We start from the raw sequence: 21,917 nt of genomic DNA on the forward strand, positions 1-21,917 counted from the left end.
CCCGCTGTTGGAGAGGATCTCCAGATCTCTTGCATGTTTGGGGAAGGAGCTGGTGTGAAACTGTGCTGCTCTTGCCGCTCCAACAGCGAGGCAAGTCTGGCTGCTTGCTGGGGAGTCCAGCAGGAGCTTTTGTCCATCTGACTCCTATCCTGGGTCATCTCCAAAGATGCCTGTTGGAAGCAGCACTGCAAACCTCCGACAAGGCTGTGTCTGTGCTCTACATCCATCTCCAACATGCCTCTTGCATCTCCCCGTGCTCTTCTCTCCACCCTCCCTGTGTAGTAGCTATGCTTGGTGCCAAAGTGCAGAGAACAGTGCTGGACCAAAATGGCTTCCTCCTGACTGCGGTAGAGATACCAGCTCCAGACCAACAAGGCAGACCTTGGGATGCAGGCGTGCCGCAGCTCTTCCCCAGCCCCTTTTGCCACTGCACGGTCTGCCCTGGGGAAGCCAGTGGAGAGCACTGCGAGGAGCAGCACTGGAGTCCACAAGCTCCCGGTTTTCAGCTGTGAGGTCTGGCTTCAGCATGCAAGTGCTGGAAGCAACTGCTGGCCCCTCACTGGAGACCATCCCTGGTGTGCTGCTGTCTGCTCCTTCCTTGTCTTTGTTGGGTAACAGGGCTGGAGCCGGGTAACTGGTACTCCCAGTCTGAACTGATTCTGCAGACAGCCAACTGAGCAGTGAGGGCCATGCCCAGGACCACGGGGGTCAGGACTGAGCTGTTGTCTCCAACCAGTGACCTTCCTGCTGCAGCCTCCATTTCCTTGTGTCCTTTGCGGCGTGGGTGTGCCATGGAAAAGCAGAAGGCGGCCCAAGCTTTAGGGAGCTCCTGCTTTGTGCTTGGTATTCGTGCTGTGGCTCTGCCTTCCCAAGGGCGGCACAAGCAGTGCCTTACCCTTGCCTTACTCCCCGGCAGCTTTTGTGGCATCCTTGTGGCCATTCCGAGCAGAGGGAGAGGTCCTGATGCTCATGCGGGCAGCCCGTGCAACCCTGCTGGGAGGTGCTAAGGAGCCAAAGCAATGCACCCATGCATCCAGGCCCACGTTAGCAAGCTGGGCTGGAGGAGAGAGCTCTCCTTCCGCTCGGTTGCACCTTTCCTAGCTGATGGGGAGCTCTGCATTTTCTGCTGATTGTGAGGGTGTCTCAGAAAAGCAGCGCTGGTGTGGCGGTCCTTCCAGTAGAGCTGCAGGCACGAGGAGCACTGTGTGAGCTCCCAGGGCGCTCGCCTGGCATCTGGCTGGGACCATCCCTCCCTGGGCTCCCGGGACACCACTGCCCTGGCTCCAGGACTGCGGTCGAGTTGGGCAGTAGTACAGTTTGGAGGTGTAGGGCTGGGATGTGTTGGGCAGCGCTATCTGTGTGCGCTGTTGCCTGCGTCTCCCCCCTCCCCCTGCCTGCTTTCCCCCGCATCAGCCTGCATTTGTAAAATGAAATAAATATTGACACGGACGGGATGCTATTCAATTTGTCCTGATCACTGGGCTGCGGTGAGTTCTGACAGAGCACAGTGTAAAACATAAGCTCAGGATGTAATTTCTGCTGTCAACATGATGTACAGTATGGCTGTGCCAAATACACACCGACAAACTGCATAAGCTCTTGTGGGGTGGGGAAAGGGGAGGGGGTGGGGGGGTTGTGCTGATAATTGGGAAGTGGGGATGACAGAGCAGCATCACCCCGGGCCCCGGGGGCGGTGCGAGAGCCTGGTACTTCACCGCATGCCTGAGAGCCTGCCCGGCGCAGCAAGTGCCTGGGCACGCTGCCCTGCGGCTGCATGCGTGCTGTGCACCTGCAGCCAGCCGCATGCTGCTGCCTGCTTGGGATGCTGTGCTGCCGGCTGGTTCTGGCTGCAACAGCAGCAGCTCCCACTAGTTATTTATGGCTCCGCTGCTCACGTGCGGCAGAGAGAAGTGGCACTTCCAGCTGTTGGTGAAAGGTCTTCAATAACACAGGGGAAATAAATGTGGTGCTAGTCTTGGTTCCCATGCATGGGACCTTCTGCGGCGCTCTGCAGCCCTGGGGCGCTTTGAATCCCGCGGCAGCACGTGCAGACTGCTGCAAGGGCACAAGTGGGACTCGGGGCTCGTGGGTCTGCTGCCTCTGGAAGGGGTCTGTGATGTGGCAGCCAGGAAGAAAGGCGTGCGTGCTGAGAAGAGACGTGACACACACCCTGGCCGTGGCCTGAGGCTGTGATGGAAGAGAAGCGGGCTGAGAATTTATGGGTGGAGAAGAACGCAGTTTGTGGCAATGAGCCTTGCCCCAGCTGTGTCTCCGGGTCAGTGTTTCTAGGTGGCTGGAGCTCGCAGTAGGTTGTGTAGATGGGCTTTGCAGTCTGAGCGTCGTAGAAGTGCATTGAGGCGAATTGTTTTACACCACCCGCATTGCTGCGCGTAGGAAGAGCAGGCGAACCGCTCAGCTGAGCGTAGCTGAACTTTGCACACGTGAGGCAGCTGCCAGCAAACCACATTAGTTCAGAGGTAGCGGTAAGATGAGAAATCTGCTAAATGTAAAAAGCAGCGGAATGGCTGAGACTCTAAACACAAGGTTGTGGTTCCCACAGCAACGGCAGCCCAGCCCATGCACGCTCAGCGGGACTCTCCTCTCCCTGGCAGTAGCTGCTCTGTGGCGTGCTCGGATGCAACAGGGCTGAGCAAGTTGCCTTGGGAACTGTGGGCCAGCTTGTCCACCAGCCGGGGAGCAGCTCTGCTGGAGCTTCACTTGCCCACTGTGGCATCTTTTGCCCTTGCTTCCTCTTCTCCCCCTTGCTTTAGTGTGTGCATTTAAATTGTTGCTTTTACTGGTTTATTGATACCGTTTGGGATGTAGCTACTTCTGTTTATATGCTGTAACACCGTCAAGGCTGAAAGAAAAGGCACAGTGCCCATTTCCGCCTGAGTAGCAGTGCCATCTCTGCGTGCGTACGGGGATGGCGCCAGTACGTGGCTCAAGCAGTCAGGTCGTGGAGGAAATGGGCAGCTTGCAGGTGCCTCTCAGGTGTGAAATGGTGTGATGAGGGGCACGAGGATGGCTCCTACTTCCCTCACGGAGCCAGTGATGATGCTGTTTGTCAGCGTTGATGCTGTTTGCCAGCTGTGTGCCCTGAGCACTGCGTGCTGGAGGCAGCCGGTGCAGCATGCTGCCTCCCTGCCAGCTCGGGCTCTGGGATGCTGACGTTCCTCGTAGTGCCAGGATTCGATGTTCCTCGTAGTGCCTGGATTCGCACCATTGGGCTGGCTGGCTTTCAGCCTCCCCACGTGTTCAGGAGGTCTTCAGTGGTTGCAGAACTGCTCTCTGGCAGCGCTGCCTTGTCAGGCTTCTGGCAGGGCTTTATAAACCAGCATGGAGTAGCCTGGGTGGCACGGAGAGGGTGTCAGGGTGGGAGACTTCAGCAGCTGGTGACTGCCTCTCCCCAAGGCTCTGCTTACACGGTAGTCCTTGACAACATATGCAGATGGACTATTTGTTAAGTTCTCTTTCTGGCAGTTGCATTTACCAGGTATGACCCATCTGTACTGGGACTTTGGACACACCTGGAGGCATTGCCTGCAAGAGTGCTGCAGTGTGGCAAGGGCAGAGATGCTGGATAGGGCGTTCTTCCCACACTTACTGTGTGCCCGGGTGAAGCTGGCCTGAAGCTCTTGCTCTGGCACAGCTCACGCTGTTAAGTTTATTGACATCTCACACTGTCTGGGGAACTTACTCCAACACAGCCACAAATTTCCCAGATGTGAGAAATTGGAAAGATGCTGTTTGTGGCAGTGGTGCGCTATATCTTGTTATATGTATCTTCCATATATCCATGTAAGCGTGATAAAACAGGTTTATATGTGTCCTGTTGTTGTCTTTGTGAGCGTCTCGCTCTGAAGTCTGCTGCAGGCGGGGCAGCCTCAGCTCCGTTGCTCCAGAGCAGGGACCTTTATATCTGTGTTTGATCGATGAAGGATGCGGTTATTTTATCCTGTGAGACTTCTAACAGTGCAAAGGAGCGACTCAGTCTGTCACCCATCTCCGGGTCATCTCGCTCCCCTGGGTACAGGCTCCAATGTTAAATGTGTTGGTGTTTGATGATAGGGGTTCCCACCGGGTTGGCAAGAGTAGCTGATCCTTCAGGAGCGGTGGCAGGAATGGCTCCTGCGTGGGGAGTCCTGACTGCGAGAGGGAGTTGTGCCGTTGGGGATGGTGCGGAGATGTCTTAATAACAAACGATCTGGCAGGGAAGAGGGGTGGGGAGGAATGTTAGTGCTTCTGTACCGTGATTGCTAACACAAAAATACACTGAAGACCCTGTGCTCCTTGGAGTGTGAAGTGCACAGGGCTTGCACATGTGACAGCTGATGTGCATGTGTGCGTGGAGTATAGCATGTGTACATGGAGGGGAAAACACATGTGTACATCCAAATGAGGCACAAATATGGGCAAAAAGAGAGCATTAGTGTGTATGGGTGCTCTGAGCTGTGCATGGGATGGAACACAAGCGTGAGCTTGTGTGGGAATAGATTTGTGCACATGGTATGACGCACTATTTGTGAATCATGAGGAAGCAGTGCGGAATGATGCCTGGTGCTAATGCCCCAGGTTTATCAGTAAGGGTTTGTCCAAACAGGCAAATGCAGAAATGATGGTGCCGCTCACTGGATGCTTTGGGAAACTGCCCTGTTGGTGCGGTCACACTAGGGGAATGGCAAGTGCAAGGAAGAGCAAAGGAAACACTTGCAAGCCGCCCCTGCCCTGAACTGCTAGGGCTGTTTTAGAATCATGCAGGGGCTGTGAAGAGCACAGTCCGATTCCTCTTCTATGGGGAGTAGATGGCTATCTAGTCCAGGATCATCCCCCTTCCGTTCATCCTCTTTCCCCCTCCTATTTAGAGTAACAGATGACAGAAGATTAATTCTGCAAACCAGTGAAGATATGCATGTTTCATGAGTAGTTCTGGCTGTGGCTGGTGTCGCACAGCTCTGGTGGAAGTTCAGGGTGTTGGTGCAGGGAGAGATGGATGCTGCATCCCCCTCCCCGTCCCCCGCTCAGGCCTCTTCTCCCCGGGTGCTCACTGAATGCAATCTACCCTTGGCCACAGGTCTTGTGTCTTTACCCCTAGTGCCTTGCAGGGGTGGCTTAAAGCTTACTCCAGACCCCTTTCTTAAACTGTTAGCTTTAAAGTCAGTCAGGTGGCCAGTCCTTGAAGAGATGCTTTTCTCCTAACCCATGGCTGCAGCAGTGAGATGCTGGGAAAACTAGCAGCAGTGGCTGGACAGCCAGCATCTCCCCACTGTCAGGCGCTGGCATCCCCCGGCACCAGCCTTGTCTGTGCGCACAGGACTGGTGTGGTCTGGCCCTGTGCGGTGCTGGGGGTGCTGCCTACACGTCTCCCAGCAGCACGGGCAGCGATGGTGCAGCAGACCTTAATCCCCTCGGCAGCCAGGGCAGTGTGGTGAGGAGGGGCCCTCGACGGTGGGGCTCCTCAGTCTTGGAGTCCCTGATGGAGCAGACGTCCATAGTGATGGGAGCTCTGCAGCTTGCTGCCCTCCCTTCTAGGGTACCTGCTCTAGCAGGAGCTGTGGGGCTGGGCTTTGTGCTGGGGCACCTGGGGCAGGGCAGGGTGGGAGATACTGACCAAGGCTGCAGGGGCAGCACAGGGAGGGCACAGAGCGCCGCTCTCACACCAGCACTGACACCTTGGCTTTTTCCAGGCTCCTGGGGATGCTGCCGGCTGCCCTGCGCCTCCCTGCGTGAGCCAGCAGATGATGGAAGCGATTGGCATCAGCGGGGCAAAGGACCCTTCGCCAGGTGCTGGGATGTCATCCCCCTGAAGATGGGAGTTACAAATGGGCTTGTAAACTTCACGTGCGGCACAGGCGCCTGGGCTGCCAGACCCCTGGTGCAGTAGCCCAGGGCCACCGCAGGACAGGCAAGACGTTGGCCACAGCAGCTCATCCTGTTACCTTCTCTGTGAAACCGTACGTGGAAAAGCTTCCCTGCGCTTCCCGTGAATGACGGTCGCCGGTGCCGGTGCCCCGCACACGGCTGCGGAGCTCCCTGCCCACTGGTGGGGTGGGCAGCAGGTTGTGCGTGACCCCGCTCCCCAGCGAGACCGGTGGCAGCGGAGCACGGAGCCGTGCAGCGGTGTCCCCGGGGACAAATGCCAGCTGCCAGACTCTTCTCTGGAGACCCAGGAGCAGCCTGCGAGGCACCAGCGCTGACTGCTCCCACGCTAGCAGCGGGCGGGCCAAGTCACAGATGTGACTCCAGCCTGCTGGGACAGGAGTGCTCCAGCTGCAGGACACGGCATGCAGCAGGGATGGGGATGCTCTGCATTGACCGGTGAGCCTCACGCTGCTAGTGTGGACTTTCCTCCTCCTCCTCTTCCCTAAAGGATGCTAGTTGCCCGTCCAAAAGCTACTGCTCATGCAGCCTCCTAGAGTGCAATGGCGAAGGGTCTGCAGGGCTTCTCGTGGACCATGCTGCTGCTGCTCTGCGCCATCCAGGAGCTGGGGGCCTGGGCCATGCACACTGCAGTGGAGGGCCCTGGCCTAGGGCAGCCGGGGGACCCTGCGCTGCTGGCCGGCGGGCGAGTGAAGCGTGGCTGGGTCTGGAATCAATTCTTTGTGGTGGAGGAGTACACGGGCACGGAGCCGCTGTATGTGGGGAAGGTAAGGTAACCCTGTGTCTCCATGGGGCTGTCCAAGCCAGTGGCACTGCAGGGCACGCTGGCAGCATGGTTGAGGCTGGCAAGGGAGAGAGAGTCTGCATGAAGGTTGCTCGTGGGGGTCTGGTTAGCTCTATGGACTGGGATGGCAGGAGCCCGGTCCCTGGCTGGGGGGTGGTGAGGTTAATGTGCTCCCAGAGACTCTAAGGCAGGAGCACACCAAAATTCACATCTACTTCCAGTTGCGTGCTGGGTTCCGGTGGCGTTTGGGGTGGGTGCAAGAAGGGGGGCAGCTCTGGGTGTTGTGGGGGCAGTGGAGGAAGGCTCAGCCCCATCTCTGTGGGCAGACCTGCTGGGCTGGAGCAGAGGTGTGGACTGGGCTGGGCAGGCAGGACAGGCGCCTGCTCCGGCTGGTCCCTGCCATGTCTTGGCATGTAGTAGTGCTGCCACCAGAAGTGCTACTTGGCATGCAGAAGTGCTGCTGTAGCACCAAGGGCCCTCCTGCCCCAGCAGTTGTTGCCGTAGGTGCAACCCTGCCTTTCTGAAGGTGGTCCATCCCTGGTCCTGTAGCCCTTTCAGCGTGGGGATAATGTGCCGGGTTTTGTTTTGTGGTCCCTCCCTGTGGCTCTCTCCTGGTCCTGGAAGGACTGTGCTCTGTTGGACCTGCAGGCTGCAGTGACTGTTTCCTAGCTAATAATCTCTGCAGACTGGGGCTGGCAGGGGACATGTCCCACTCTAGTTGTGGCACGGCAATCCTGCTCTTGTTTGTGGCCAGAGTGAGGTTGTTGGTGTGGGTGTGCGGCTCTTGGAGGGACCCTGAGGGCCAGCACTGGTGATGGAGCTCTCCTGGGGCTTGCCAGGAGCCATGCCCACCAGGTCGGTACTGCGGGCGCCCCTGGGTGCTGGCTGGGAGCTGCACTGCGTTATTGCTGCTCCCGGGGCCAGACCCTCACTTGGGCTTTGCACAGGTGGTGGCACCGATGAACTTCCAGAGAAAGGCACTGGGAGGTTTCAGGCTGGTAACCACCAGCACATCCCGCTCTGCTGTGAGAAGGTGTGGTAGCTGTCACTGGAGCACACTGGTCTCCCCGTGCTGGGAAAGCTCCGATCTCCCTCCAGCAGCCTCCCTTCTCTGCGAGGGGGTGGCTATTCGTGTTGTCCTGCCTCTTGCCGTTGCTTGCACGCCCTGTGGAGAGCAGTGCCAGCAAACCTGGAGCTGCTGGCAGATAACAGCGCCGTGCTGGGCAGGACTGGGCTGCTCCTTGGGAACTTGCTGCTTCTCTGGTGTGTGACCACCTGGGGTGTGGGGAGGTTGGACATGGACCTCTGATCCCTCCACTCCTGGTGTCCTGAGGTTGAAGGAGGATTTTCCCTTGGGGTTGCTGGGCCTTGTCCTTTCCTGGGAGCTGTGGAGAAGCTGCCCTGTGGTTCCTGTGTGTCGGGAGGATGTGCTACTTGTGTATCGATGGAGGCAGTGCTAGTTGTTGGGACCAGTCAGAGGAGCATGCTCAAGCCAGCTAGAGCTGCCCCGGAGGGGACATGGTCTCTCCCCAAGGGAAAATGCCCCAGAGCTCATGCAGCAGGGCTGTCTGGTGGCCTCAGCCGTCTGGCCGTGAGTCTGGAGGAGGCTTTGAAAATGGGCTTCTTGGCTGGGGGCCAGGTGGGATTTCAGTGGTGATTTGTGTCCATTTCAGCAGACACTCGAAAGGCGCACTCCTCTGCCACGGCGCTCGATGCAGTTACAGCTAATTCACAGCTCCCCTGGGATGCGACTCGAAGCACAAGGCCCTGTCAAACTCCAGGGGTAGCCTAGCAACCGCCTCATCTCCAAAACGAACCCAGGAACCTACAACTAACCCATTTTACAGCCCCTTTCCACACCATTCACCTCATCACCCGCCCCGCTCTGAATAAACAGCCAGCCGGCACGGAAAGCCGTTCCCTGTGATGATTATCGCTCCCGAGGGCTGAAAGCATCCAGGGACCGGGATTTTCCCTGTGGCTGGGAGAAGCTGGGGTGTCTGCCTGGGGCAGCCAGGGCTGGGGTGACCCCCAGCGTCCCCTGGGCAATGTGCCAGCCCCCCCCAAGCACAGCCGGTGGGTCTGGGACCTTTCTGGCACAGGGGACCCGCAGCTCCGTGCAGTGTAGCCGGGGCTTGCCCTCTGTGGATGCTTCTTGCACACCTACGTGGGCTTTTCGAAGGGCCGATACCATTTCCATAAAATCTGGGTTCTCTAGCTAATCCTTCTTCTGAACTGTAATTTCCCCTGAGGCTGCTGTCAGTTTGATGTGGATTTCTTTGGGTTTTTTTTAAATAGAATTATGGGGTCAGCACTAGTTACAAACTTCTGCGTGTGGACAGATCTATTTTAGATAGAGGAGAGGATTAAAGGGAAAAAAGCAGATTTAATTAAGTTGCTAATATTTAAAGAAAATTGATGAACTCAGGCTTTATGAGTTGGAGCAAACAGAGTGCGCCTTTATTACGGGCTAGTTTTTATTTGATTTTCTTTCTTTTCCAGCCCCAGAGTCATTTTTTATTTGTGCATCTTTGCTTTCTGTTTAATCGCTTTTAATAAGGAATGTGCACATTTAATTTTGATTTAATTATTAGTAAGTAATTAATGGCTTTGTGAAATTCCTGATTGTAGCCTTTTAGGACAAGGAAACTATTTTCCTGTTTAACAAACAGATCAGTCATTTGTCCACCTTCCGAATGGTGGCTGCGGATGCTCTTGTCCTTGGCCGGAGGAGCTGAGCCGCAGGCGGGGGATTCCCGCTGCTCCTGGGGTGCAGCACTGAGCTGGAGGGAGCTCGGGGGAAGGCACAGTGGGGGTCCCGGGGCCAGCATGGGTCTGCACTGTGCCAGGGCTGCCCAACTTTGCTCGCCTGCCATGCCCGGTGGCGGTGGGAGCACGCAGAAGCGCGGCGGTCCCTGAGCCTGCACGCTGTAACGGGGAGGCTGGGCAGGAGAAAGCATCCCTGGGATGTGGTCTGGGCCTGCGGCATCTCCCCTCAGATGTCTGTAGTCTGTTATCTGGCCCTCCCCCATTAGTTGTTGTTTAGTCAAGCAGCACAGATTTAGCTCTTTTAATCTTCCCTTGTAAATCAATCACTACAGCCCCTTGAGCCCAGGCTCCATTTTTCTTCCTAGCGCTCCAGTTTGCAGGGATGCTGGTGTCTGCTCAGAGCAGTCAGCGCTGAGCAAATATGTAAAGAGGAGGTGCTGAGAGCTCAGTGTGGTTCTGGGGAGAGGTGCTGGGTGGTTTATCTGTGGCCTAATTATTAATCGTGAGCCCGGTGTTCAGCAGAAAATTGCAGGTTTCTGTTACCTGCGCTGTACAGACCAGGCGCACCTTTTTCTTTCTGAAAAGCTTGATATCTAGCGGAGCGGTGGTGAACATGAGGGGAGAGGATTATGAAGCAGAGGGGGCAGCAAGCTCTCCAGCAGCTGGTGGGGAGAGCTGGGGCAGGACCACAGGGTCAGGATGCTCCCACAGAGCGGGACAGACCATCCATCCCTGCAGGCACTTTCCAAGAGGTGCTGCCCCAGCAGGTCTGTGGTGGCCAAACCACTGCAGTGGTCCCAGTGCACTGCTGGGCTCACAGCCCCGTTTGCTAGCCGAGCGAAAGTCTCCTTCCCAGGCAAGCCTTGGGAGACGTTTCAACATGGGCAGTAATATGTGAATGTTGTGTAAAATGCATTGAATTGTCTAACGCGTGGGCCCCTCACTCCTGAAATAAATATATAAACTGTATCTAACAAGACAAATATAATGAAGGCGTCATAAAAAAAGAGGCAGCTCTGGTATAAATTCTTGCTGGTAGAGCTGTATGTCTGAAAGGTGGATTATAGAACTGCAGTTTGGAAGATTGAATGGCCCATAAACATTTTCATATTTCATTAGCCGATTAATGGACGGCTTTTTTCTTTCTTTTTTTTTGGGGGGGGGACACACACGACTTTGCTGATTCTAAGCAGAAATTGTAGGAAGCAAATGAAAGCAGCTGATGAAACCTTTCCGGGGGCCTGTCCCGTTATGGATTGTCCCAATTAATGCCCATGCTGCTCTCTGTCAAGATGCATTCTGCCTGTCCGGTTACTGTTAATAGATTTCTCATAAGTGGCTGGATTGTAAAAACCTCATAACTCAGTTTAATGCCACCAATAAAATTATCTCTGGACGTCTGGCCTGGATTCCAGTCAGCTCCTGGTCCGTGGGGAGCTGCTGTTTACCCTTTCTTTTCCTAATTTCAAACGTTGTCTTAATTAGAAAATGAAGCTGGCATTGGCTACAAAAGCATCTTCCCCAGGGTCTGTTTTTCATCCTGAACACAGGCCTAACTCGCCACGTTCTCCCACAGGCTTTGCTCAGGTGGGGGCTCTGGGTGTGATGTTGTGAGGGGTTGACCCCCCCACCCCGCTACTGTGCCAGGCAAACCCGATGGAGATGTGCAGCGAGTGCCTGAGCTTTCGGGCAGGGAGTCTCATCAGCACCGACTGCCCAGAAAACGGCGGGTGGCCGTGGCTGGAGCAGAGCTGGCAGATGAGGATGGGCTTTGGGCAGCTGGGGACGGAGGCTGGTGAGCTGCCTTTACACCCCGGTCTGCTGTGCAGCTTGGGAGAGGTGGTCCTGCACTGCCCAGGTCCTGGGTCCTTGCCCACAGGGAAGCCTTTTTTGGGGGGGAGTGCTGGTGAGTTGTCCTTCCCTTTTCCAGCATCTCCTAACCTCATAGTGGTGGGGTTTGTCCCTCGGTTTGTGGTGTGGGTGGGTAGTGGCAGGATTTGTGATCTGCTGAGCGTATGGTGGCATAGGCAGGACTAAAGTTCCAGTTTGTTGGGGCTTCCTGCATGCACAGGCGTCGTTTGGTGGTACTCTGTGCTGCTCACCGGTGCAGCAGTAGCAGAGGGAGCAGACGGGCATCACACAGGGACTGTGGGCACCTTGCACCAGGGGCTCCGCACCCATGGGGTCTCAGCTGTGGGGGCAGAAGCATGGCCCCAGCCTGCTCCCACCCTCTCCCTCTGTCCCTGGCAGATCCACTCGGACTCGGATGAGGGGGACGGCTCCATCAAGTACACTATCTCCGGGGAGGGCGCAGGGACTATCTTCCTCATCGATGAGATCACAGGTGACATCCATGCCACCGAGCGCCTGGACCGGGAGCAGAAAACCTTCTACACCCTGCGGGCTCAGGCCCGCGACCGGCAGACGGACCAGCTGCTGGAGCCTGAGTCAGAGTTCATCATCAAGGTGCAGGACATCAACGACAGCGAGCCGCGCTTCCTGGAGGGGCCCTACATCGGCAGTGTGGCAGAACTGTCCCCCATCGGTAGGTCTCCTGGGTGGGAGGAGGTGGGGTGGGAAACCTGCGCCTCTCTCCTACCAAACCTTAAGCCCGCTGTACCCCGCAAAACCGCCTGCAAATCCCGGGGATTCCAGCTGTGACCGGAGCCAGGGAGCCAAAAGGGAAAAAAATAAATAAGGTGGCTTAAGGAAAACAAGTGAATAAATCCTCTGAGCTGATTGCCAGCCTGTGGCTGAGCGCTCAGTCTCAGCCCTAAGCTGTGCCCTGGAGACAGGTCGTGGTGGTGCCGGCTGCCCGCTGTGCGTTCACCCTGGTTCCCAAACAGCTCCCTGGCTCCCAAACGCTGCGGGGGTGGGGGGGGCGGGCTGAGCCCTTGCATGCCGAGGGGCTCACGGCTGCCTGTGGTTCAGATTAGCCTGCGCGGGGTTTCTCCCTCTCTGCCTGCCGGTGCCCCAGCCCCTCCTCAGGCCATCCTCTGCATGCTGCTTTGCTGCTCTCCGTCACAGAATCACAGAATGGTTAGGGTTGGAAGGCACCTCTGGAGATCATCTAGTCCAACCCCCCTTGGGCACCCCCGTGCAGCGCTGCCGAGCCCTCTCACCTGACTTCTGGCCTTCCTCCGAGTGGCCAGGCGTTGTTGGCTGAGATTGGGGAATTCACGTCCCCTGTGACAGGAGTGTGGCTTCCCCATGTTATCCTGCCCATTCCCTTCCCACCGGTCATCCCTTAAGTCCGTCAGTGATCAGCCTCGCTGGGATGTGTGCCACGAGGCTGCGTGAGTCCATCCCCCCGGGGATGGCGGAGGGGGACAGTGGGCTTTGTGCTCACCTGAGCGTCGGGAGGCGTACAGGGAGGTGATGCATGAGCTGCACTATCGCTGCCCTCGCCCCCTGTGCTGGCCCGATGGTGGGTTCCCATGCTGCTGAGCATGGCTCGAGTCCAGGGAGAGTGCCAGGTAGATGGGAACAGTCTTTTTTCAGTGGTGCCCAGTGATAGAACAAGAGGTAACGGGCACAAACTTGAATGTAGGAAGTTCCATCTAAACATGAGGAGGAACTTCTCTGCTGTGAGGGTGGCAGAGCAGTGGCACAGGCTGCCCAGAGAGGGGGGGGGGGCTCCCCCTCTGGAGACATTCCAAACCTGCCTGGACGCCGTCCTGTGCCACTGCTGGAGGTGCCCCTGCTCTGGCGGAGGGGTTGGACTGGATGAGCTCCAGAGGTCCCTTCCAACCCTGACCAGTCTGGGATTCTGTGGCTGGCTTGCTGCACTGCCCAGAATGTCACACCATTCCCCATCCACGCCGAGCTATCTGTTATCCCCCATTGACCAGCCGGAGCGTTTAGCAGACTGCACGTGCCGGCGTGCGCTGCGGGCAGGGAACTATAAATCACTGTTCTCCAAAGGCTGCATCACGGTAGAAGACAGCCTGCAAAAGACTGACTGACATCAAAGATAAGGCAGGTCCCCAGCACTGTCAGCAAGGGATGAGTCAGCAAGGGGGAGAGTGACAGTGCCGGGAAGGCAGTGAGCGCAGTGAGGGAGAGCACCAGGGGGTCCGGGCTGGGGGAGCAGGGCTGAGCCCCACGAGGGGCTCGGTGGGTCAGGGGAACTGCCGGGTGCTGCTGTGCTTATGTGGGAAGGTCTGGCTGGAGAGGCATCCTGGAAGTGAGCGCAGGGGACGATGCTCGGGTCTGCGCTGCCTCAGGACAGAGCTCTGTCTCTCCGTGGGTAATGTGCAGTGTATTGTGAGGCTGGTGCGTGGGCTCCGGCAGGTACAGATGTGCAGGAATGGCCCACACCAGAGGAGCTGCTGCCACCTGGATTTCTGTTGACGGATGGAGAACAAGCTCTCCTGAGGCATCCCAAGCTCTCCTTCCTCATCCATTTACCTGCACAAATCCTTTCCTGAGTCAGAAAGTGACCCCTTGAACTACAGCCGTGTGCTCCTGGAGAAATGAAAGGCAGCACGTGGGCAGCAAAGCAGGAGGCATCCTGTTCCCAAAGGGAACAAAGAAATTAAATTAATCTATTTTGCTTGAACAACATTTAAAAAGGAAGGAATTCTCAACTCTGAGTATTAGACAAGGATCCCAGTTCTTTGAAAATCACTAACAATTATGGAGCTGCCTGATCAGACTGATGTGAACAAGACATATCAAAGGAGACAGTTTCTATGCGAAATTGGAGATCAGAGGGAGAAAGAAACACGGTTTCACAACATGAAAGGAGGCGATTCCTGCAAATTAAAATACTCAGAAGTTAAAAGTAAAGAGGAGTGCTGTGAACGGCGTGGGCTGTGCTTCCAAGCTGCATGCGCAGAGAGGGGAGCTGGAGCCAAGAGCCTGTTCTGCTTACCAGGCTGATGTTTGTCCGCCTGCGACAACCTTGGAGCTTTCTGTAGCCTGGCCGTGCCAGGGAGCATAAGGGCTCTTCTGTAGCAGCCTAGCCCTGGAGATGGACCCTGAAGATCTCCCAGGGCAGGGAGAGCTTCACACAGCATCTTCAAGCGCATGGTCCCCTGCAGTTTGAATGCAGAGCTGGAGGGTCCCCACGTGCTGCTGCTGCAAGTCCCCAGGTCCCTCCTAGTTCTCCCTCAGCTTACCAGTGCTTTGGTCAGGAACAGGTAGCGCAAAGGACAGGATGGACACATCCTGTGAAAGCATAAACAAGCAAGCCTGAGAAGTAGCTTTCTCCTCAACCCTTTGGGGTCCAGCAGCTGCCCTGCTCCTCCACTGTAGCCCTGGTGTGGGCACAGAGGGAGGTGGGGCTGGTGATGGACCTGGTGTGTGAAGTTCAGCTCCAGCCACTGTAGGAAGGGCTGAGGATGCAGGACATGGGATGCTGCCTGGGCCAGGGAGGTAAAGTTCAGGACTTTCTTATGGGAAATACCCTGCCAGGCCCCGTTTGTGCGGGAACGCTCCTTTTGTGGCATCGAGGCCTGGTGCAGCTGTGATCGCGGCTTGTTTTTGTGGTTGATATTGGTAGTGATGTCTCTGAGCTGGACAGATAATCCACCCTAGACCCGAGGGGTATTTTCCTAAGGGTGAATGGGGAGCATGCCTTGCTGCCTTCCTGAATGTGGATGGAGGTGATCCTCTGTCCTGGCCAAGCAGGGGTAGGAAGGCAGGGGCTTCCCAAGTGGGTGGTTTTTCTTCTCGCTCATGGCAGCTATCAGCCACAGCTCCCCGATCCCTGCCAAAAGCGCAGTCCCAGCTCCCAGAGGTGGGTACCTTCCTGGGCCGTAACGAGGAATAAAACAAATACGGTCAGATCCGCTCTCTGACAGCAGGAGCAGATCAAAGGACATTATTTGCATAATGAAGGAGTACTAATTGGGAGGGAAAGTCATTTGATTTCCTAGTGTCTAAGAGGGAATAACAAATGAGAGAACGGCACAAACTCTCACAGAGTAGCTGAGAGCGCATTGCAACGTACCTGCCCCTCGCTCTGCGCTGGGGCCGGGGCAGCACGCGTGGGTAGCGGCAGCATAGGTGCTGCTTGAGACAGTGACTCTAACGGGGGACTAAAGGCCTCTCTGTTCCAGGGTCTTGTCCTGACAGCGGCCAAAGTGGATGCTTATGGAGGAGGAGGAGCAGCCTGCTGCTCCTCTTGAAACTCTCCCAGCCAGCAGCCAGTTTCAGCTTGGGGATTTCTGCAGCTGTAGGTGGTTTCCGTGGGTTTAGTCAGCTTCAGTGTCTGTCTTCCATGAACTCATCCAGACTCTCTGTAAAACTCCGCAAAGGGAAAGGAAAAGGGGTTGGTATTGCTATCTGATGGGTCAAAAACAGCAGATGGAAGGTGGCCAGGAAGGTACGGTCGGAGTCTGGGATTTGTAAGGGGCAGCGGTGGTGCTTGGAGCTAACCCCAGCCCACGGAGCCAGGCTGAGCGTGTGCGCTGCCCCTGGAGAAGTCAGTGTTTTCTACAGCCAGAGCACAGACCTGAGGCCGGCACTGAGCTCCTGCGCTTGGAGGAAGCCCATCCGAAATGGAAGCTGGCCTAAATCTTTTACCTGGGCTCCCTCAGCGTGGCAGGACCAGCGGCAAGAGCAGGCTTCAGATGGCTCGTCTCCAGAAACCGTGTCTGCTCTGGGGCTGCTGGGGCGTCAGAACCGGCACAGCTGCTGAGGATGGCTTTGCAGACAGACAGCAGGGCACAGAGCTGCTGGGGAGGCTGTCGGGGAGGCGGGTTTGACGTGGTGCTGCGTGAGGCTGGCAAGGGACGGCAGCTGGAGCCGCAGCGGGGCAGAGGGCTCTCCCTGCTCAGCCCCCATCGCGGGCTGGCGGGGGACCGCTCTGTCTGCAGGATGGAGTCTGAGCTGCAAACCCTATTGCGGCCCCACTGCCGTCCCGTCACCTCGAGAAGAAGCTGTGGGCTAAGAGCTTGCAGGCTGCCCTGTGCCGGCACCTGAGGCTCAACCTCTGCCTGGGTACCCCAGTGCAGATCACCCCAAAATGCCTGAGCTGAGCAGAGTCTAGCACCAAAGGAAGAGACCTGGAGCTGCAGAAGAAGGTAGGATGGGACCCAGCCAACTGCCTGGGAACTGCAGGAGCTTCACCTTGTAACAAGAGATGCTAAAATTAGCTGTGTTTTGGGCTCCCTTCCTGAGCTCCCTGGGGTCTGCTTAACAGCTGTCTGCCGCACACAGGCATGAGCCCAAATCCGGCACACGCTGCCTCCTGCAAGACAGAGCGGGTGTTGCAGCCCAGAGCTGCTCCTGGGCTGTTCGGGGAGCAGGCAGAGCCTGGAGTGAGGGACACGGGAGGAAATGTGCATCCTTTCATCAGAACATCGCTCCTTCCCTTGCTGCATTTTGCTCTCCTTATTTCTCTGTGTAGCACCAAGTCCAGATTAGAGGCGATTTGGCTGTACAGACAGAAACTTGGGGTCAAGCCCTGACTCTAGCACAAAGCTGGCTGAATGCAGAAGTGATTATTGTGAAGAGAAATTGTTTAATCTCCACGCTGGAAGCAGAGAAAAATGCTTTATTTAACATGCAGCCAGAACACTTGCAGGCAGTCTGATTGTTGCTTTGTTGTGTGGGGTTTTTTTCCCCCTGATAAGAAAGTGCTCAAAACACTTGTGTGCATCTGGAAGCTGCTGGGGCAGCGAGTAGCTGGGAGCTAGGTCTTGCCCTGCCTCTTGGTCCTCAGTGGGACTACACCTTTGCCTTCAGCGCTGCACTCTTGGTCATGGTGCAAGCTCTGAGCCCTCTGCCCCGCACGTCTGAGCACCTGCTACATCCTCTCTGCATGTGCTGAGCCCCTCTGGGAACCTGTGTGCCCTTAACTTAATGCTTTGTCCCCGAGACACCGCGTTTACCTGCTTGGTGCCAGGGGTTGGGGCGCCTCATGCAATGGGTTTCTCTGGCCAGACACCCCAAAGGATGTTTCCACAGAGTTGTATGTTTGAGCGGTTCCACCACAGCCAGGTTGGGTCCCTCGGGCTTGTCCTGCGGGATGCGAGGGCTCTGCAGTGAACCTCCTCTGGGTCGGATTTGGCTTCCTACCAAGTAAGGATGTTCCTCAGATTGCAAGAATGTCACTTCTGCTCCAGTAATTTTTCAGCTCCTCTGGTTTATTTTTTTCCCCACTGCCCTGCCTGCCTGCTTCTGGGGTGCATCAGCCGCCGCGTGTGTTGGGGGCAAGATGGAAGCTGTAAATCGCATCGTTTATAAAAAAAAAATCTCAGCCGCCCCCCCCCCCTCCCTCCGCCGCCCCCACAGCAACCATGGCCCTGCGGTGGGAGTGCTGCACTCTGGCGTCAGTCCAGGGGCTGTGGCTTTGCATGACAAAGCACTCCTCTCGGGGTTCCTTTATATTCTGCAGGGCTGAAATGACCATGTGCTGCCCTGGAGGTAACCCCAACCTGCACAGAAAGGTGCTCTAAGCCATGGGTGGAGGGTTGTCCGCTGGGCTAAGCCTGAGATGGAGGTGAAGGCTGCAGCCCCAGAGCTGGGCTGGAGGTTCTGACCTGCAGCGGGGATGGGGTGACGCCTGCCATGAGGAGGGGCAGGCAAATTTAACAAGTGTTGGCTTTCCCTGCTGTTTGCCTCTCCTCCAGCCAGGAGCTGGCTGTACTTCTGTCCCCGGGGAAGTGATGGGTCCCCTCGGCTTGCTTGTGGATTCAGCGCAGGGCCTCTTTACTCTTGGATGTGTTTGGAGTTTGCCTGTCGACATTTATTTTAGCTAAACGTGTTTGGAGTGAGTGGCATAGCAAGTGGTCTGGAGCCATTAGCCTTCTGTGTGCCAGCGGATGGCACCTCCCCGGATCGCTGAAACCCCACGGGCTCTGGGTCCCGCGAGGAAGGTGGGGATGGATGCTGGGACAGCATCGCCAGGCACCTTTGGGTGCTGCTGACCCCGGCTGGGCGCAGCGGGGATGGGATCCGTCTCCCTGCGCTGCGGAGCCACGGGCTGGCTGGTGTCCCCAGCAGGTCTCCAGGACAGCTCAGGGTGCGGAACAGGGACAGCCCCGGCAGGGCTCCATGGCACCGGGGGATGGCTGGCGGCCAGGATCTGTGTCCTCTCCTGCGGCCCTGGCACAGGCTGTGGGGGAGGATTGCTCAGGAAGGTGGGGGTCTTGGCTCCACTTTCCTCTGGGGGGAAACCGAGTTTGTTTGATCTGCTGTGCCAGATCACACCTCTGCAGCAGGAGAGGGACTCTGACTCATTAATTTTTATGTAAAATTGTTGGTTTCCTCCGGTTCTGTGGGGTGAGGTGGCATGGGGAGGAACGAAGTCTTTATCTGCTTTTACGTGTCTAATTATCTCTCTGGATATTAGTTGAGGATTCCTGGTTATGGGAGCTGGGTTATACAGTACATGATGGATGTTTAGAGTATATTTATCGTGTCTTTTATGGCTAAGGCACATGCCAGAAAACTAAATAAAAGTCGTACATGCTGTACTTGCTGTGGGCAGTGCTATGCTTGGAGAGCAGGGAAGAATATCAGAGCAGGGGTGGCAGCCAGTGTTCCCAGGCTCGTCTCCACAGGAAGGACGGTATCTGGTTAAACCGGAATTCAAGATGTTTGTTCTTCAGATTGAAGGAGAGAGGGAGTTAAGGGTGGAAAAGGGATAAGTAGGGGCTAAGAGAGGATGCTGGAAAGTTGGACTCCTAGATTCTGGATATCCTATAGGTGACCTTGAGCAGGCTGCATTGCATCTTCGCAGATTAAAAGTCAGGGCACAAAGCGGGGTTAATGTTCCCTACCTGTCTGTTGTTGCTCATCTGTTTAACAAGATGATGTGAGAGCAGGTGGGGAAGGGCAGAGCCTTCATCACCTTCAGGGTTGCTGGCACCAGCATGATCCTACTGCCTCTGAGCAGAAGGTGCCTTGCTGCAATGCTCCTCATGCTGCTGGGTTTCCCCTTGCGCTAGAGTGGAAAGCGCTGGTCCCAAACATGGGGCTCATGCCTGGGACCCAGCAGCCTGGATCTGCTGCCCCGCAGCACTGTTGCTCCAGCGCTTGGAAGCGCCCAGGAGCCTCCTGTGCTGGCACTGGAAAACTGAGAGCAGCAGCCTGCCTGGCTTGTCCTGAGCGTGGCTTAAAATGGAGAAGTAAAACCCCGCTCAGGGTGGGAATGGATTCTGCCTTCCAGTTGGACTCTGGCACTGACGCAGTTTTGCAGTGTTCGGGTAGAGACTGGAACACAATGGGTATAGCTGTTTGTCTGGGAGGGACGGATCAGTTGGTGAACCGTGCGACTGAGCGAACGCATCTGGGGAGAAGCAGCATGAGATGCAGAGCCCGATGCAAACTTTTCGTGGCTTGCCCCCCTCTTTAATCAACACTGGGCTGGCACCTGCGGGGTGACAGCACTGAGATGGAGAGGGTTGTGGCATAGTCCTTGGGGCACTTGCTCTGTCTGCATGCATGCAGTCATGATGCAGCTTATACTGTATAGCAGGCAAGTGCAGGCGAATTCCTGATAGGCTTGTCTACACGTGGGTGAGTTTTGGATCTCCTAACCCTTTGTCTCTGAGGTGCCTCGGCAAGAGCAAGTGGTTCTTGGAGTGGGGGTAATCTGCCTTGGCTCATACCTGGTGAAAGAGTTGTGTGATGGTAGGCAGAGGAAGGAGGAGGAGGAGGAGGCAGGATAGACCCTTTCAAGGAAATGCAGCAATAGTATTTCTTAAACAGTTGTTTGCGAGGCAGGGAGCTGGTGTTGCTGTGGTGTAATGTGGACGTGCCTGGCAGGGATGCACCATAACTTCACTGGAGACAGCAAAGCATAAATAAGTCGACTTGAGGTAGCTTGTTGATGAAGATCGATGAGGGGGATTCTCATGTTATCAGCAGAGCTGCAGCTCTGAGAAGATGGCCAGGAAGAATGAAAAGCAACCATGGTAACTGCTCATTTTCCTCAGTGAACACCCTTTCCAGGAGATCAGTGTGAACTGGACTAGGGGGGAGCGTGTGCATCCCAGCTGCTGGCAGCAGCATCGCTATCTTGAGTCCAGGCTGGGCTGGTGCAGAAGTGCCTGGGCTGCCTGGCTTGCTTGCAGGCTGTGGGCTTGTGGTCTCCTGACAAGGGAAGAGGAAGGCATCAGGAACTGGAGCTCCTCGTTCTCCGTCTGGATGGTTCCAGCTCCATTTCTGCCCACTGTGACACGGGAACAGAGGCTGCTTCTGACTTTGTGTGTACCTCTGGCGTTTGGGAATGTAGTGGGTCTAGACTCACGTGCTGACGACTAGTAGTAAGCCTGGCTCTGGGTTATTCAGGACATGGGTCTAGCCAAGACTGGCCTGTGAGACTCTTTGCAGCATACGGATGGATGTACTGCAGAACAGAAGGGTTTCTGGACCAGAGTGCGGTACCTCTGGTCCTCAGCTGGTGGCACAGCAGCCCTAAGAGGCGCTTGAGGCAGAGCAGAGCTGCTGGATGCAGCAGTGTGAGCTGTGAAATGTTCTCTCCTGGCCCCTTCAGTTTAGGCTGGTCTTGTGCCCTAGAGTCACCTCTGCTGCAAAACCTACCTTCTACCTGCAATCATTGCTGGGGGATCTTGTCCGTTATAAATTTCCAGCTTCTCTGCCGTCCTTGTCAGCTCTTGGCTCCGGCAGTGTCGTGCAGCAGGGAGTTTCCCAGTAGGTTTCAACTTTCCCTTGAGCAGATCAGGGCTCTTCTCCCTGTCCTGTACCATCCTACCAGAGAGGTGACTGGTGCCAGTGCTTGACGTCCAGGGCAGGGATGCTCTGACTCTGGTGCTAGAGGTGGAGCTGGGTAGCCTGTCACACCATCTCCTTTCTCAAGGTAGATGGTCTCCTACACCAAGGTAGATGGTCACACTATCTCCTTTCTCAGAGGTGTCTGTAGGTGGGATTAGGCTTTCCCTCCTTCCTCCCTTCTGTTGTCTTTGTAGATCTCAGCCCCTTTGCTCCCGGGCCTGTTCTCATGTCCTGGGTCCTGCTTTTGTCAAATTGAACATGATGTCAAATTAAAGCCATGACAGGGACAGTTGGAGTGAAGCACCCAGTTTAATGAGGCAGCGTTGAAAATCAATAACTTAATTGCAGACATTTGATGGACTTTTATCCAATTTATAGTCCTCCTGCCCTGCTACGTGTAGAGCATGAGGACGTGGTGCTGTGTCTGGCTCTGGGCAAGCGAAAAGCCCGTCCTCTCCCATGGCTGTCGTCCCTTTGCAGGTCTGTCTGCTGCAGAGATGTGCTGCGTGTGGATCAGGCCCTGGCTGGGAGGTCCCTCTATGGGCAGGAGGTGACTGTTGCTCGGTGGTGACAGGGAAGGGGCAGCTGTGGTGATAACATCTCATCCCCAGCTCCTTCCCAGATGGTCTAGCAAAACTCTTCTGGGAGAAAAGCTCTCAGCTGTTCAGAACAGTGATCTCCTGGAGAGCAGGTCATGCCTAGACAGCAGCGCCGTGGTGGCCCATGGTCCAGTCCCTCCTGCCACTCTGCAGGACAAAAGGGGGGTTTGCAGCAGGGTCTGGAGTCCTGGCTC

At 56.1% G+C, this 21,917-nt stretch overlaps 1 protein-coding gene across 1 annotated transcript in view; it reads left to right on the forward strand.

The window, feature by feature from the left end:
• The first annotated feature begins 6,422 nt into the window (after positions 1 to 6,422).
• The window catches only part of CDH22 (cadherin 22, type 2), a 55,314-nt gene continuing 39,819 nt past the window's right edge, over positions 6,423 to 21,917 (forward strand). The window contains exons 1-2 of the mRNA XM_009893511.1: positions 6,423 to 6,647; positions 11,684 to 11,978. Coding sequence (XP_009891813.1) covers positions 6,423 to 6,647; positions 11,684 to 11,978 — 520 coding nt within the window. The remainder of the gene's footprint in view (positions 6,648 to 11,683; positions 11,979 to 21,917) is intronic.

Source organism: Charadrius vociferus, unplaced genomic scaffold (genome assembly GCF_000708025.1).
Source record: "Charadrius vociferus isolate BGI_N301 unplaced genomic scaffold, ASM70802v2 scaffold259, whole genome shotgun sequence".
NCBI classification, from domain to species: Eukaryota; Metazoa; Chordata; class Aves; order Charadriiformes; family Charadriidae; genus Charadrius; species Charadrius vociferus.